The sequence below is a fragment of the Salarias fasciatus genome, chromosome 11 (genome assembly GCF_902148845.1).
Source record: "Salarias fasciatus chromosome 11, fSalaFa1.1, whole genome shotgun sequence".
NCBI lineage: Eukaryota > Metazoa > Chordata > Actinopteri > Blenniiformes > Blenniidae > Salarias > Salarias fasciatus.
Genome location: NC_043755.1, coordinates 15836607 through 15850308, shown reverse-complemented (window position 1 = coordinate 15850308; position 13702 = coordinate 15836607). Strand labels below are relative to the sequence as shown.

The 13702-nt window shown below is 43.1% G+C and overlaps 1 protein-coding gene across 1 annotated transcript in view; it reads left to right on the top strand.

Moving 5' to 3' along the window:
* adamts16 (ADAM metallopeptidase with thrombospondin type 1 motif, 16) overlaps nucleotides 1-13702 on the top strand; it is a 48764-nt gene that overhangs the window by 31089 nt on the left and 3973 nt on the right. Inside the window, exons 11-18 of the mRNA XM_030102394.1 lie at nucleotides 34-129; nucleotides 2757-2905; nucleotides 3568-3740; nucleotides 3888-4018; nucleotides 4343-4466; nucleotides 4556-4800; nucleotides 4879-5020; nucleotides 6332-6458. Of these exons, the coding sequence (XP_029958254.1) occupies nucleotides 34-129; nucleotides 2757-2905; nucleotides 3568-3740; nucleotides 3888-4018; nucleotides 4343-4466; nucleotides 4556-4800; nucleotides 4879-5020; nucleotides 6332-6458 (1187 nt within the window). The remainder of the gene's footprint in view (nucleotides 1-33; nucleotides 130-2756; nucleotides 2906-3567; nucleotides 3741-3887; nucleotides 4019-4342; nucleotides 4467-4555; nucleotides 4801-4878; nucleotides 5021-6331; nucleotides 6459-13702) is intronic.

Below are 13702 nucleotides of genomic sequence, written 5' to 3'. Positions count from 1 at the left end.
TAAGTGACACGTCGCCTTTCTCCAATGTTCCAGGACATCTGCAAGGCTCTGTGGTGCCACCGTGTTGGGAGGAAATGTGAGACCAAATTCATGCCAGCTGCTGAAGGCTCTGCCTGCGGCCCTGATATGGTGACTTAACACGAGTTTTGATTCGTTTGTTTGTGTGTGTGTGTGTGTGTGTGTGTGTGTGCGTGTGTGTGTGTGTGTGTGTGTGTGGGTGTGTTTTTGCATGCAGCCTTTTTCTTTTTTTTTAATTTGTGTGTGCATGCGTGAGGTGGAGGGGTGTTGGCAGTACACTCTGAGCCTTTTCAACTGAAAATTACCATCACATGAGTGGCATGGGAACCGCTGACTTCTCCTCTGCTGTTTTCATTCATGCCCTTTGAGGCAATTTCAGTGGTCGCCCCAAAAGATACTTACAGCCGCTAGCATCGTGCAGCAAGACACCGCCTTCTCCACAATGTCATCAATCATGGTTTTGGGGGAAAAATGCATCTTCTGTTCAGCCTTTATCACACCATCTGTAAGATGAGAGGCCTACAATCGATACGCCTTTGAGGAAACTTTGTTTTTTCAAACAAGGACAGTGTGTTTTTCATCTTCTCCAAGACAACATCTTACCAAAATAATACAGATTAAAAGCACCGAACAAAAAGTTTCTCTAAAAGAAACCCTGTCTTTGCAGTTTTGGTGAATTGAATGCCCCTCCCAGCTCAGCTCACACAAGAACATTAGGAGTGACTCTTCCCTAAATCTTCAGTTCAAGGCCAATAAAATGAGGGAATTCAATTTAACTAAAAGTTTTCCTGCATCATTTGGCCCCAAAATATGTTGTCAGTGTGCTGCTTAACAATGTTATGTTATACTGTAAGTTGTGAAATATTTAAAAATCTCTTCACACAGAAACACATAAGTTCCACTTCAATACCACAGACTTCAGAATCAGTAAACTGCAGTACAGACAAAGAGCATCAGAAATCGACACAGTGAACAAGGTAAATTAATCTTGAGGCATTTGAAAAAGAAACATTTACTGTCTTTTTTAGTGTCATGGTGCTAATATTTCGTCTGACCCCGGGCGTTAGAAGTTAAAAAGCTTGAACGGAGTGACAGGGTGCTTGTTCTATGGTGTCTTTCTTCATACCAGTGTCTCTCAGTCTCGGCACTGACTACTTAATTCACTTGTCAGCTAAGTGAAGAATTTGGAGCAGCTTTAGATTTGAGTTCATTCGAGTGCAGCGTGATTAAAATGTCTTATTTTAATCGAGGTACCACACTCCCCCTTCCATTATTTGACCCCAGGGAGCAGCTGCAGTTGGTTTGTTGCTGATGTGGCAGAAATGTACCATTGGGGCTGAGGCCAAAAAGACATTTCTGCTCTTTATTTAGTCAGTTTTTTTTTCTTTCTCCTTTCAAGATGATTCCCCCCCCCAAGGCTCGCTCCCTCTCTTAACCCCATTCCCCTGTCATCTCCTCATCGACATGCTGTTTCTCAGTATATTGAACTTGATGGTTTAATCTCACCTTTTTCCGCCAGAGTATTTATTAACTGAACGCAAACAATGACAGAGGAATCTGTGGCACTCACCCAGAGGGGAGACAGAAAATCAGCTGTTCTTGTGCTTCATCAAGGACCATGGGATTAGGGTGTGTGTGTGTGTGTGTGTGTGTGTGTGTGCGTGTGTGTGTGTTTGTGTGTGTTTAGCTTTCTGTTTGTTTGTGGAGTTTGCATGTTCTCCTTACATTAAGATACTTTGAGTTCTCGTCATGATCTAAACAGATCCATATTTTCTTAATTTGCACAAATGCATATGCGTTTGTCAGTACCTGTGTTCACTCTGCATTAGATTCCAACCAATGCAGTATTCCCTGCCAGGATTACCTCCAGTCAACTTCAATTTTACGAGTGTAAATCATTAATAAATGGCAATGCATGATTTAAATAAGATCATAATGCTGACGTGTTTCAGTGTGTTTTCCATTCTTTGACCATTTTTGCTTAATGTACAACTCAACCAGTCTGAGGAGGAAGCTGGCTTCTCCGTTAGTGAGAACATGGTGCTTTTTTTGAAACATGTCTATTGAAGAACTTGTTCCAGGTTTAGGAAGAATCCAGATATAAACAGGGAGAAATCACAAGAGGCTGATGCTCCACCCATACAGTTGATTTGCACTGGAATCACGTCAAATTATCTCAGTCCTTTGGCAGACATTCATCCTTTATTTTCTTTTTTGTATTCATGTCACTTTTTTGCGAGGAAAGAAATATTACTATGTCAGTTTGAGAATTTTTGGCAAATGTTTTTCAACCTGTTTTATGTTTTTGTAGTCCTCGCATTTATGAGAGGAAAAAACCCAAATGATATGGAAGAAGGAAGTGGATATGAAACAATAACAAATAACAATAAGTGTACAGTTTTATTTGACTGCAGAAGAAATTCTTTGTCAGGCATGAGACCATTTTTCCGCTTTGAGTTGTGTTTGGCTTCACTCTGTTAATTCTAGCTGATGACAGTTTGAAGGTGAAAATACGTCCAAAATGAACCACAAATGGCATTTCACTGATAGACTGTGAACATGTAAGACTTCACTGCAGTTTTTTTTTTTTTTGACAGTTGTATCATAGAGACCACCTCTAAGATCCCTCCTCAAAAAAAAAGGCTCAGTCAAATGGAAACTGCACATCACGTTAAGGTTTGTTTTGACTGCCTGTCTTCTCTCTGCTCTGCTCATTCATGCCCTTTCTTTCCCTCCAGTGGTGTCGGAGAGGCCAGTGTGTCAAACAGGGGGACGAGGGCCCGCGGCCGCAGCACGGCCACTGGTCGCCGTGGTCGCCGTGGACCGTCTGCTCCCGGAGCTGTGAGAGTGGAGTCACCTATCGAGAGAGGCAGTGCAACAGCCCCAGGTACAAGGTTTCTGCGTGTCGCGCAGAGGATTCGATGGGGATTCTGGTTCATGGTGTGATTAAAATAGCGAAGTCCCCTCATGTCGGTCTGTCACTTCATCACTTAAATGCTCACTTAGTTACAAACTCATCCGTCACTCACAATTATTCGCATCTCCAGTCAGACAGGGGGCCCGAATGCCAAGACCCTCCTCTTTAGCGAGTCATACCAAGATCTTGACGAGAAGTGGGCTAATTTAGACACCGAGTGATGAGGAAAACGAAGGAGAGAGCAGACTGATAACCGAAAGATGAAATGTATATGAGCAGAGAGAATCTGAGAGTGAGAGGGATCTGACTGGAGAGGTTACACAAGGTGTAATTGTCCTATGGAAGGTTTTTTTTTTTTTCTAGCATAGCCTGCAGACACACACCTGTGATTGGAGAAGCCTTCACAAAGGCATGCTTACACACGACGCAGACAGAGAAACACACTGATGCATTAAACGTGAGCGGACAATGACAACTCAGTGTTCTTTGTCAAGTAACAGTTTGTATTTACTCTCAAAATATGTGTTTTCTTAGTTATTTTATTTTCACTCTGCATCTGCAGGAACTCCTAGAAAACATTAGTGACAGACTGACTGATCAACTTTATTTTCTGTGTACCTCCGTCTCTGCAGACCTGCGTATGGAGGGAAATTCTGCGAGGGTTCGTCGCGGTCGTATAAGCTCTGTAATACCGAGGATTGCCCCCACAATGCCGTTGAGTACAGAGCGCAGCAGTGTGCCGAATATAACAGCAAACAGTTCAGAGGGTGGTACTACACCTGGAGGCCATACACACGAGTCGACGGTGAGACGGGTTTCTGGCATAATTTCCATAATTTCATAGTGAATTTCAAAATGCGAAGCTGAAATTGAAAAAAAAAAAAAAAAATCAAATCAACTACATATTGAACATATAATGACTGCGGGCTGTGCTTACTTTTCTTTCCATCAGATCAAGATGTATGCAAGCTGTACTGCTTCGCTGAAGGTTATGATTTCTTCTTCGCTCTGGCCAGCAAAGTCAAGGATGGGACGCTTTGCTCCCAGGACAGCTTGAACGTCTGCATTGATGGACTGTGTGAGGTAATGTGAACCGTTCAGCGGCAAGACAGCAACGCGACTCGACTCAACACTGATTTCATCGTGCTCGCTATATGTTTTCATATTGTGGTTGAGCTTTTTCAAGATGAGCCATAAATCCTGAGAAAGGAATTAAGCAGAACCGAACATCAAAAGATGTTTTTGTCCCCGAATGTATTTAATCATCATACAGCATAAAATGTCGACCTGTCACCACGTGTGTTAGTTATTTTCATGTTGTCATCTCTGCAGCACTGTGACGTAGTCTTGTATTTTACGTGCGTCTCTCAGTATGAAGTCAACAGTAACGCCGTTCTTCTTCCACAGAGAGTGGGCTGCGACCGTGTCCTGGGCTCCACGGCGGTGCCTGACGCTTGTGGGGTGTGTAAAGGAGACAACTCCACCTGCAAGATCTACAAGGGACAGTATACCAAGCAGCATTATACAAACCGTAGGTTTAGAGTTTATTTTATCGGCTTTGAATAATCCGTTTGAAGTGATCTAAAAGTGGGTTGTTTCCTTCTGTGTACTGCTTCTCAGAGTATTATGGGGTGGTTACCATCCCCGCTGGAGCTCGGAGTATCCGTGTGACTGAACTGAATACCTCCAGTTCCTACCTGGCTGTCCGGGACAGCCAGAGGCGCTACCTGCTTAACGGCCAGTGGACGGTGGACTGGCCCGGCCGGCACCCCATGGCTGGAACCATTTTTGAGTACAAGCGGCCGTACAATAGACCAGAGAGCCTCATATCGGCGGGACCCACCAACGAGACCCTCATCATAGAGGTCAGGCGTTGACCTGAACTCCACCACCGTCTGTTTTTGGACATATTGTTGACATGAGTTCTTCACTTCCCTCCTTAGATACTGTTGCAAGGCTGGAATCCAGGAGTGCGTTGGGAATATACTATGAAAAAAACTGATGAGAAGCCGGTGAAGAATCACATCAAGCACAATTATACATGGGCGATCATACGAACGCAGTGTTCAGCAACTTGCGCCGGAGGTAAGTTAAATTTTCTTTGTTAAGAAAAACTTATTTGCCTCCTTCTAACCCTATAAATCTAAAAAGGGATAAAAGTCAACTGCATTGATGAAAGAGAGCCGGATAATCTTTAATCTTAATCTGGGCGAGGCCGCAGATGAATGGGACAGTTCATAGATCAATCGACCGGCGTCTGAAGCGCAGTCTGGCCTCTCCGACCTATAATAAGGCTTTCAGATGCAGGTTAAATGGAGAGCAGAGCATTCCCATCATTACTGAGGGGACATTAAAGGCCCTCGTTTGGAACTTGTGGGACCTCTTCTTGTTCCTCTGGAGACCTGCTATTACTCACATACATGTCAGAGAGCAGAGGCCTATATCCCACCAGATACTAGCTATACACACACACACACACACACACACACACACACACATGCAAAGATGGCCGTGCTGTGCATATCATTTGGAACCACAGGTTAAAGGACAGAGTGTGCCGCTGACTTTATACGTGTGTGTTTCTTCATACACACTTGTCTTTTGTCAGTGCCTCAGTCCTCATGAGTTTTTCTGCAGATGTGTCCTTACTTGCCCTCAAGTGTGAACAAAGCCACCAGTGTACAACTCCTATTGATTGACCCTGCAGGTTAAAGTTCCCCGGCCTGGTCTGCAGTCTAACCCCAGCAGCTCCACCTCTTTGTGACCTGATTGCAGCTTGTAACAGGGTGGGGTCATTTGCTATATTAAAGAGTGTGACTGACTAAGTGACCTGCAGGAGCTGGGATGTGCAGACTGACCTTCCCTCAAGGCTCAATAACAAGCTGACAAATTCAGGTTTTACTTAAATCCAACAATACTTGCATTTTTCTCACAAACTCCTATAGATAATTACGTGGGTGCAACTGGTGTTAGACTTTTTTGTGTTAACAATTACAATAATTTATTTCATCAATTGCTTTTATAAAACTGAAACTACATCCCAGTAAGAGGTTGTGCTTTCGTCCCAAGGAGAGTTTTAGACAGGCTTTATGAGATAAGTACATTCCTGCTTCAGTGTTAGAGAACATACTGTATTATGCTCATGAGGAGAAGTACTTTATTAGAACATAAAGTCTGATTTTCAGCTCCTGAGTAGATCCCTGTGTCTCCCCCTGCATCAGTGTCTTCTTAAAGGAAGGAGCTGCTGCAGACATCCCTGATGTTTCTGTTACCGTTCTGTTGATGTTTGATTCTAGATGATAATTCACAGTAAAAAAAACATATGTCTGTCAAAGAATACAAAAATCATTCATCTAACAATGATATACTCGATTATTTCACCCATAACTCACACAGGACAGATGAACACCAAGTCAGCGTGCTACAAAGACCTGAGAGTGCAGGTGAACACATCGTACTGCAATCCCAGATCAAGACCAGCGACGGGCCTGATGCCCTGCAACACCCAACCATGTCCTGCCAGGTCAGTCCCGCCGCCGCCCCACCTCCACATGCCAGAGAGATTATTGAGTGATTATAATGTGGGCATGGTGTCCAAGAACAGGAACATAATGCTGCCCTGAAGCACCAGAACATTCACACTTCTAAATATGTTGGTGAGTCATGTTTTCATAAAGAACCGTAATCAGGTCAGAATTATTTTGTATTGTCTTCTGATGTGTAAGAAAATACTCATCTATTGTCAGTATGTTCAGTTACTGCACCCGCTCAACCTCAGCCTGTTGGCAAAACAGGGGGTCACATGATCAACATACTGGAGTGAGATTACCATCACTGTGGAGGCAGACAGAGCTGCCAACATCTCCTGTTCTGAAGCTTATTCAGCTCAAATCCCTCAAGAAAGTCACTGATCATTATTGTTTTTTTGTTTTTTTTGTCAAGTTTGTGACTTACTTCATCAACGTATCTCCAACCTGAGAATATCTGGCTCCTGGTCTGCACATTATTACAGCAATATTTGATCGCTGCAGACATTTCTTCATACTGTCCTGATATATGCTGTGGATGGAAACGTTTGGCCCCGTCTTGATTTCGAGGCTTCAGGGTGTGTCAGTTATCCAGCTGACATGTGCTGGAAGGGCCACACCGTGCACCGTCGACTAACAGCCAAAAACTTTGCTGGCTGCAAAAACCCAGGATCTCGTGGAGGCATGTTAGTGTTTGGATCTCAGAGAGGCAGATGATCACCTTCACAACCCATTGCCAAATATTCTCATGTCTAGCTTTTACAGCACGGTGTACATTTTTTAAGCATTGTCTTTTCTTTCCTTCTGTTTTTTCTCAGACTTTTTTGCCTCACTTTCTGCCGTCGCTCTTCAACATTTCAGGCTTAGTCATCCAGTGCTCTGTCTGTCCTTTTCACCTTCTTCCTCGCTCTCTCCTCATGTCTGCCATGTGTTATTGGGCTGCAGCACCTACACATCTGTTTTGTAATTTCTTGACATGCAGTGTCAGAAGAGCCCTTTATGGGCCGAGCCAACTCCTCACCACTTCCCACACTATCTGCTCATAAGAGAGCGAGTAAAGGGTGTCAGGCAGCTCTGGCTGTGCATCCTCCTCCCTTTTCCAACCCATTAAAGCACCTGTTCTGCCATGACAACATTTTCCTCTCCTGCAATGAAAAAAATAAGTGACATATTAGTTTAAACATGTGTGTGAGACAGATGTTAGAGAGGGAAGTTCCAGTGGACGGTCTGTTCGTGTCTTCACTTAGCTCACTGACTGTCAGGAGTGGTTCGCTTCTGTGTTTGTTTACCTCAGCAGGCTGGGCTCTCGAGAACTGTTTTACGTGCAGCATCACTTTGGGACTGAAGCTCATAACTGAATGGCGAGCTTTTCAGCCATGTCATGAGTCATCTGCTCTCCGTTTGGCTGTCACAATTCAACAAGCTTCACTCTTGATTTATTAAATAGTTATATATGCATGTTTGTTTCCATTGCACAAAACTCTGCAAAACAAAACACTGACTCAAATATAACATTTGACAAGAAGTAAGCATAATATGCGTTGATTTTCTGCTGATTTGCTACGCTGTTAAAAGTCAAAGGTGTGACCTGGAGCGGCTGCAGAGTTTCTGTGTGATGCACGGTGATGCCAGCCAGAGCCAAGGAGGGAGCGCTCGTGATTGTGTGGTTTCAGGGTGTGGTTTTGTGGGATCTTGGCTAAGTTTAGCTGGTGTGTTCACTGTCTATATTCTTGACAGTCAAGGCCAAGACAGAAGATCAAAGATCAGTGTGCACGGTATGGGCTTGTGGACATCACTGGGAGTGGCTTCGCCTGCTGACAGGCGGGACATGTATGAGCGCTTCCACAGGGGAAATGTCCCACCCTCGTCTCTGCTGCTCTGGACTGTGTCATGTAGGGTAACGTCTTGGAGAGACAGTCAGTGAAAGATGTTCCTGGGGAAAAGGGTGGAACAGATTTTCTTGATGGTGATGAAAAAAAAAAACCCCACAACATTTATATATATTGTATATAACCATATATCTTTTATTTTCTATAAAAACACAAATTATTTAGATTTTTACAAAATTACACATATGTACAATGTTTATTGGCCACAGAGTAAAATACCAGTTCAATTGGAAATCCAAGCAAATTGCACATTTTCAATATTTGCCTTATTTTTGGCACTTTGGATTGAAATTGCTGTAACCAAATGAACAAAAGTACTTAACAACCATGCTTTTTTGTATTAAAAACAGAAAGGTGTAATTTAAAAAGCTGTTTGAACCATCGGATAAAAGATGTTTCTAAGTGGGAGCATTTATCAGACCTGCGCGTTCAACAGATGAAGCCGGACGGTCCCAGAATTTAAGGAGATGCCGTTCTTTCAAGGAATAACAAGTGAGTTAATCTGGAGGCTTTTGACAGCTGCCTTTGAGGCGTCAGTTCCTCTGTTGCCTCTATTCTGAGTATTCCCTCGCACACTCTCAGCAATGGTCTGAAATATCAGCCAAATGCTTGCAAATGAAGGGGACACCGCTGACAAGTTGTGCCGTGATTTACGAGCAGTGGGGGAGCTCAGCTGAGACACTGACCTCATCCCAGTCAGGGCTGCTAAATCAGCTCTCGTCTCTCCAAATGTGACTTTTGTCCCTGGCAAAACTCTTTTGTTTTGATGTGGCAAAACCCAAGTCATTTAAATCGATTTAAGAATCTGTGTTACTACTAGATATTAGATGTTCAGGCCAGAAACAGGCACAATGATGTCTTGTTACTGGAAAACAGCGTCTCCAATGTAATCCGGCCTTTTTCTGCTTTCAATAATGACGTTTGGTAATTGCTTGGAAAGTAATATAATCCGACATACGGCGTATGAGTGAATGAAATGGAGTTGGATAAAAGAGCAAGACCTTGAAATAGAGGCGCAGCTACTGATCTGTGTGCTAAAAGGTGTTTTATTTAAATGTGCGATCATTTGCAGACATTGCATCACACATGCTGGACCAGTGTAGGATTCTGCTGTTGTTGCCAAACGCAGGACGACTGACTATCAGTTGCTGCTTATCTGGCACACACAGGGAGATTACAGGCTGGGCAAGGCTGGCCAGGCGAGAAACAGAGGTGGTGTCCATTTCCAATCATGTTCACTTCCACTTAAAACTTTCTCACTGTGCAGTCACACTGTAAAACACTTGTTCAAACAAAGCTGGTGGTATAATGTCTTCGAGCTCTGTAGCTTGTTTTCACAGTGCATTTGTTTGGACCCGTTTGTTGCCAGCGAATCAAGTAATCTCTCTCGTAATCTGGATTGTAATGGTGGTTTCCAGACACCTGCCGAAGAAGGGAAAGAGCACATGCTTCAAAAATAAATACTTTCTCAGTGATAGAGTATTATGTGGGCAACTGTATTATGTAATGCTCTCTGAAATCATGGAATCCCGATTACGTTGGCATTTATCTCATGCTTTATGGTGACCAACAGCTGTTCAGGGGGATTTTTCTTCTGCGGAGCTGTTTCCCTGCCTGCCTGTTTCCTCTTTCCTCAGTTTGTGTATGTCTCCATTTTGGAGCAGGTATCTTAGGAAAATGCTGTGATGACTACAGAGCCGTCTCGCATCCACTGACATTGAGTAGAAGTCACGTTGACAGGAAATATGTATTTGTACCTGTCAAACTTTCTTAGAATTAGATCACAACTTTGTTAATTTAGACATTTTAAGTAATGAAAAACCACTTGTCATTATTGTGTCATTGTATACAGCAATATGCACTGCATTACATAGTCATTTCCACTTTGTTTTCACTGTTAGAGTCAAGTAAAACCAGTGTGTCACTGCCAACTGTGCAAATGATTCCCACCCAACATTAAAATGTGAAGACCCACAGCATTCCACCGCGAGCTTTTGCATTACATTGGTTGTCACCAGTCCACATTATTAGAATTCTGGTTTTATGTATGTATTTACTGTTAACAAGGATAAGTTTACAATATTTTAAGGTCTCACAATGTTGAACTTACTAAAAGTGGGGTGTTCAATTAGGGATTTGTTCCAGATCAGATGAAAGGTGAGCAAACATCATGATCTCTGTCATCATGACTGGAAAAACTGATGGACAGGTGATCATGTGATCACAGACCGTCTGAGGCACCACACAGTGTGACCTGAAGCACCTAACAGCTGAAGAAAACGCAGCAGAAAATGGCACAACAAACCCCAGAGTCAGGTATCACTGCACCAAAACAAGTTTGCATTTTACCAAAGAGGTACTTGAAGTCCATTGTAGTGGTTGTCACTTCCATTTCAGTGAAGAAATATTAAAACACATCAGACTGCTAAAATTACTCAGCCTGAAGTGTTTCCAAAATCTGTCTGCAGAGAATTTGACTCCACTCTCAATATCCAGTTTTCTTGCACTTTCCAGGGCAGCAAACCACAATATGTGGTCTTTTTCATCGGTCAGAGAATCAGATGGAACGTATTGGTTTTGATTGTTTATTTACAGAGTGTGATAGCGGTCAAAGAAGTATGAAAAACAATTTGTAAAGCATGGTTGACAGAATAAATGTGCAACAAATAATGGTGGTTTTTATATTTCCATGCTTTATTTTACAAATGTTGGGGTCGTAGATAGACCTTCCTGAAATACCGTTTCAATAGGTGGAACCAATGACATTTTAAGGCTGCAATTCAATGCTGCAGTAATTGCATGTACAAATCAGGAACAATGAAAGGCAGGTGTGTGTGTGTGTGTGTGTGTGTGTGTGTGTGTGTGTGTGTGTGTGTTATTGATACCTTAATTTCAATAAAATTTTCCATGGTTCTGTTTGTTGTGGGATTCCTTAACATTGTTACAGGTTGATAAATTTGCACTCAGTTTACTTGCTGAAGGGAAGCGTTAAATATTTAGGGGAGTGGTGAAAAGTAGCTTGAAGGAGCGATCTGGCTCTATAAAGCATAGTAATATTAAAAAGTGAATAGTTAAAGCAAAAAAAAAAAAAACAGTTTTAATGGAAAATAATCCTTGTAGAAATAAGATAAGTGACATGAATACTTCATGTATGTGAACCAGATTCATGGTTTGGATTAAGTTTCCAAGCTCATCATGGAAAATGTGATTATCCTCCCTCTGATTGGCAAATGGAATCAGGACAAAGGAGGGCATATGTCCAGGATCAGGCGTGTGTGTGTGTGTGTGTGTGTGTGTGTGTGTGTGTGTGTGTGTGTGTGTGTGTGTGTGTGTAGCTTTGCAGGTCAGCAGTCCGACCTCTGTGCCCCTGACAGCTTTCACCCACTGATACAGTGTATCAGTAAACCGCTGCAGGGTTCGTCACCTGGGTGGCTTCACACTCAGCTGGAAACATCGGACAGTTTGATGCAGCTTTTCTTTCTTTCTTACCTCTCTCTCTCTCTCTCTCTCTCACACACACACACACACACACAGACACATGCACACGCACACAGGAGCAACCAAGGATAGATGGATAGGTGTCAGTCGCTCTCAGTTCTCAGCAGGATTTGCGGAGCCTCGGTTGTATGCCGGGCTCTCTCCACACTCCCTGTCTGTCTCACTGTCTGTGCCTTTTAAAAGTCATTTTTAAATGTGCTCAGATCCTCCAGGGCTACTGCTCAGCTGACTCCTGGTTATCTTCCTGTGTGACACTACTTCCAACTATGTTTTCTCACCTTCTTAATGCTCTTGCCCACACACACACACCACACCACTGCTCCTATCACACACTAATGGATTAGTGTGTTTACGCTGAGTTGAGGAAGCGGTGATAAAAGAGATCATAAAGTAATCTCACAACAGTTCACACTAATCTCTTGGGCCGACGTCTCCTTCTTTATCTAAAGCCAGAGTTGTTTGCGTCAACATGCAGAACAATAGTTTGGTTTCAGTTTGAAACTTTAGTTTTTGGTTCAATGTAACTGATTAGAAGCAATTAGATGCATAGTTTAAATAATTTATTGCTTAATTTCTTGATTCAAGGTTGTTTACATGCATTGCAGCTCACGTGTCCTATTAAAAGTCCATAAAATAATCACAATGATGTTTGATTTAATTCATGTATTCCAATAGTTTAAAGTTCTGTAATATGGTATGAAGAATCTGAAGTGCCGCTTTGCATTTTCGTGCCCCTACACACCAACACACAGCTGCGGTACAGAGCATGAACATGCTCCTAAATATATTGATGTATTTCTGTTTCAGTGTTTGTGCGCCTCCTCCCATTTCGACTGTCAACTGAGACATAAGCTGCACCGACCCAAACACGCGAGCCGGGCGAGCCTGAGTGACTGCGGTCATCAGGCCGTCTCTTCGTATCAGACTATTCTGAGGCCGCGTGGTTATTTCATTTTGCTGTGTGAGCACTCAGAGAGCTGGACTGGACGCGCATTACATCACGGAAAAAGGTTTCAGTGCACGCCCGCGTTCAGACCGTGATATCATTTTTGTCTGTGTGGGCATGCACCGATACAACAGACCGCACACACGTGCACACACGCACAGCGGCCGAGGTTATCTAACACCGCCGGAGTGCCCAAAGTAGGCGTCGCTCAAGTCACACGGGCTGTGTGACGCTGTCCACGGGACGCCGGCGGTTCTGCTCCTGTCCCTGATATAACGTCAAACAGCGCCAGCAGCCACTGCCGCCAGTCCTGTTTGGCTGTCTGTGTAAATGCCTTTTTTTGTATTTTTAAAGGTGTGACTTTATTACGCCGCCGCATCCGCGGAGGGCGACATACGAGACGTGACGAAGCGGTGTCAGGTTGTGAAAATAGTTTGTCACTCATGATGTTAATGTGATGTCATATGGTAACATCGTGATAAATGTTCCTAAATATAAAGCCTGCGGTGTCTGCACAACCAGTTTGTGGCATAACATTTATCCAGTGCAGAAAAAGAACAAAAACATTTTTGGAAACAGTTTAAAAATACAACACATATTGAATTTCATCTCTCTCGAGGCCAGAATGAATACATAATCTCCCTAAATACACAGTATCAGAGCTCAAGCAAGATACATACCGGCGATGATTTTAACTGTTTGCATTCATTTATGTGTTTAATGACACAAGTTCAACATGTGTTTTGAAGGAGATCTTCATCAGTGTGTTAAACACACATGCTTGTATGTGTTGACAAGGATAGCTGGTTTAAAATTAAGGAGATTCAAAAGCTTTGATGATTCTGCAGTGTGTATCTTCCTCCTGACAAGCTGTGACACACAGAAAGCCAGACGGATCATCTCTCTT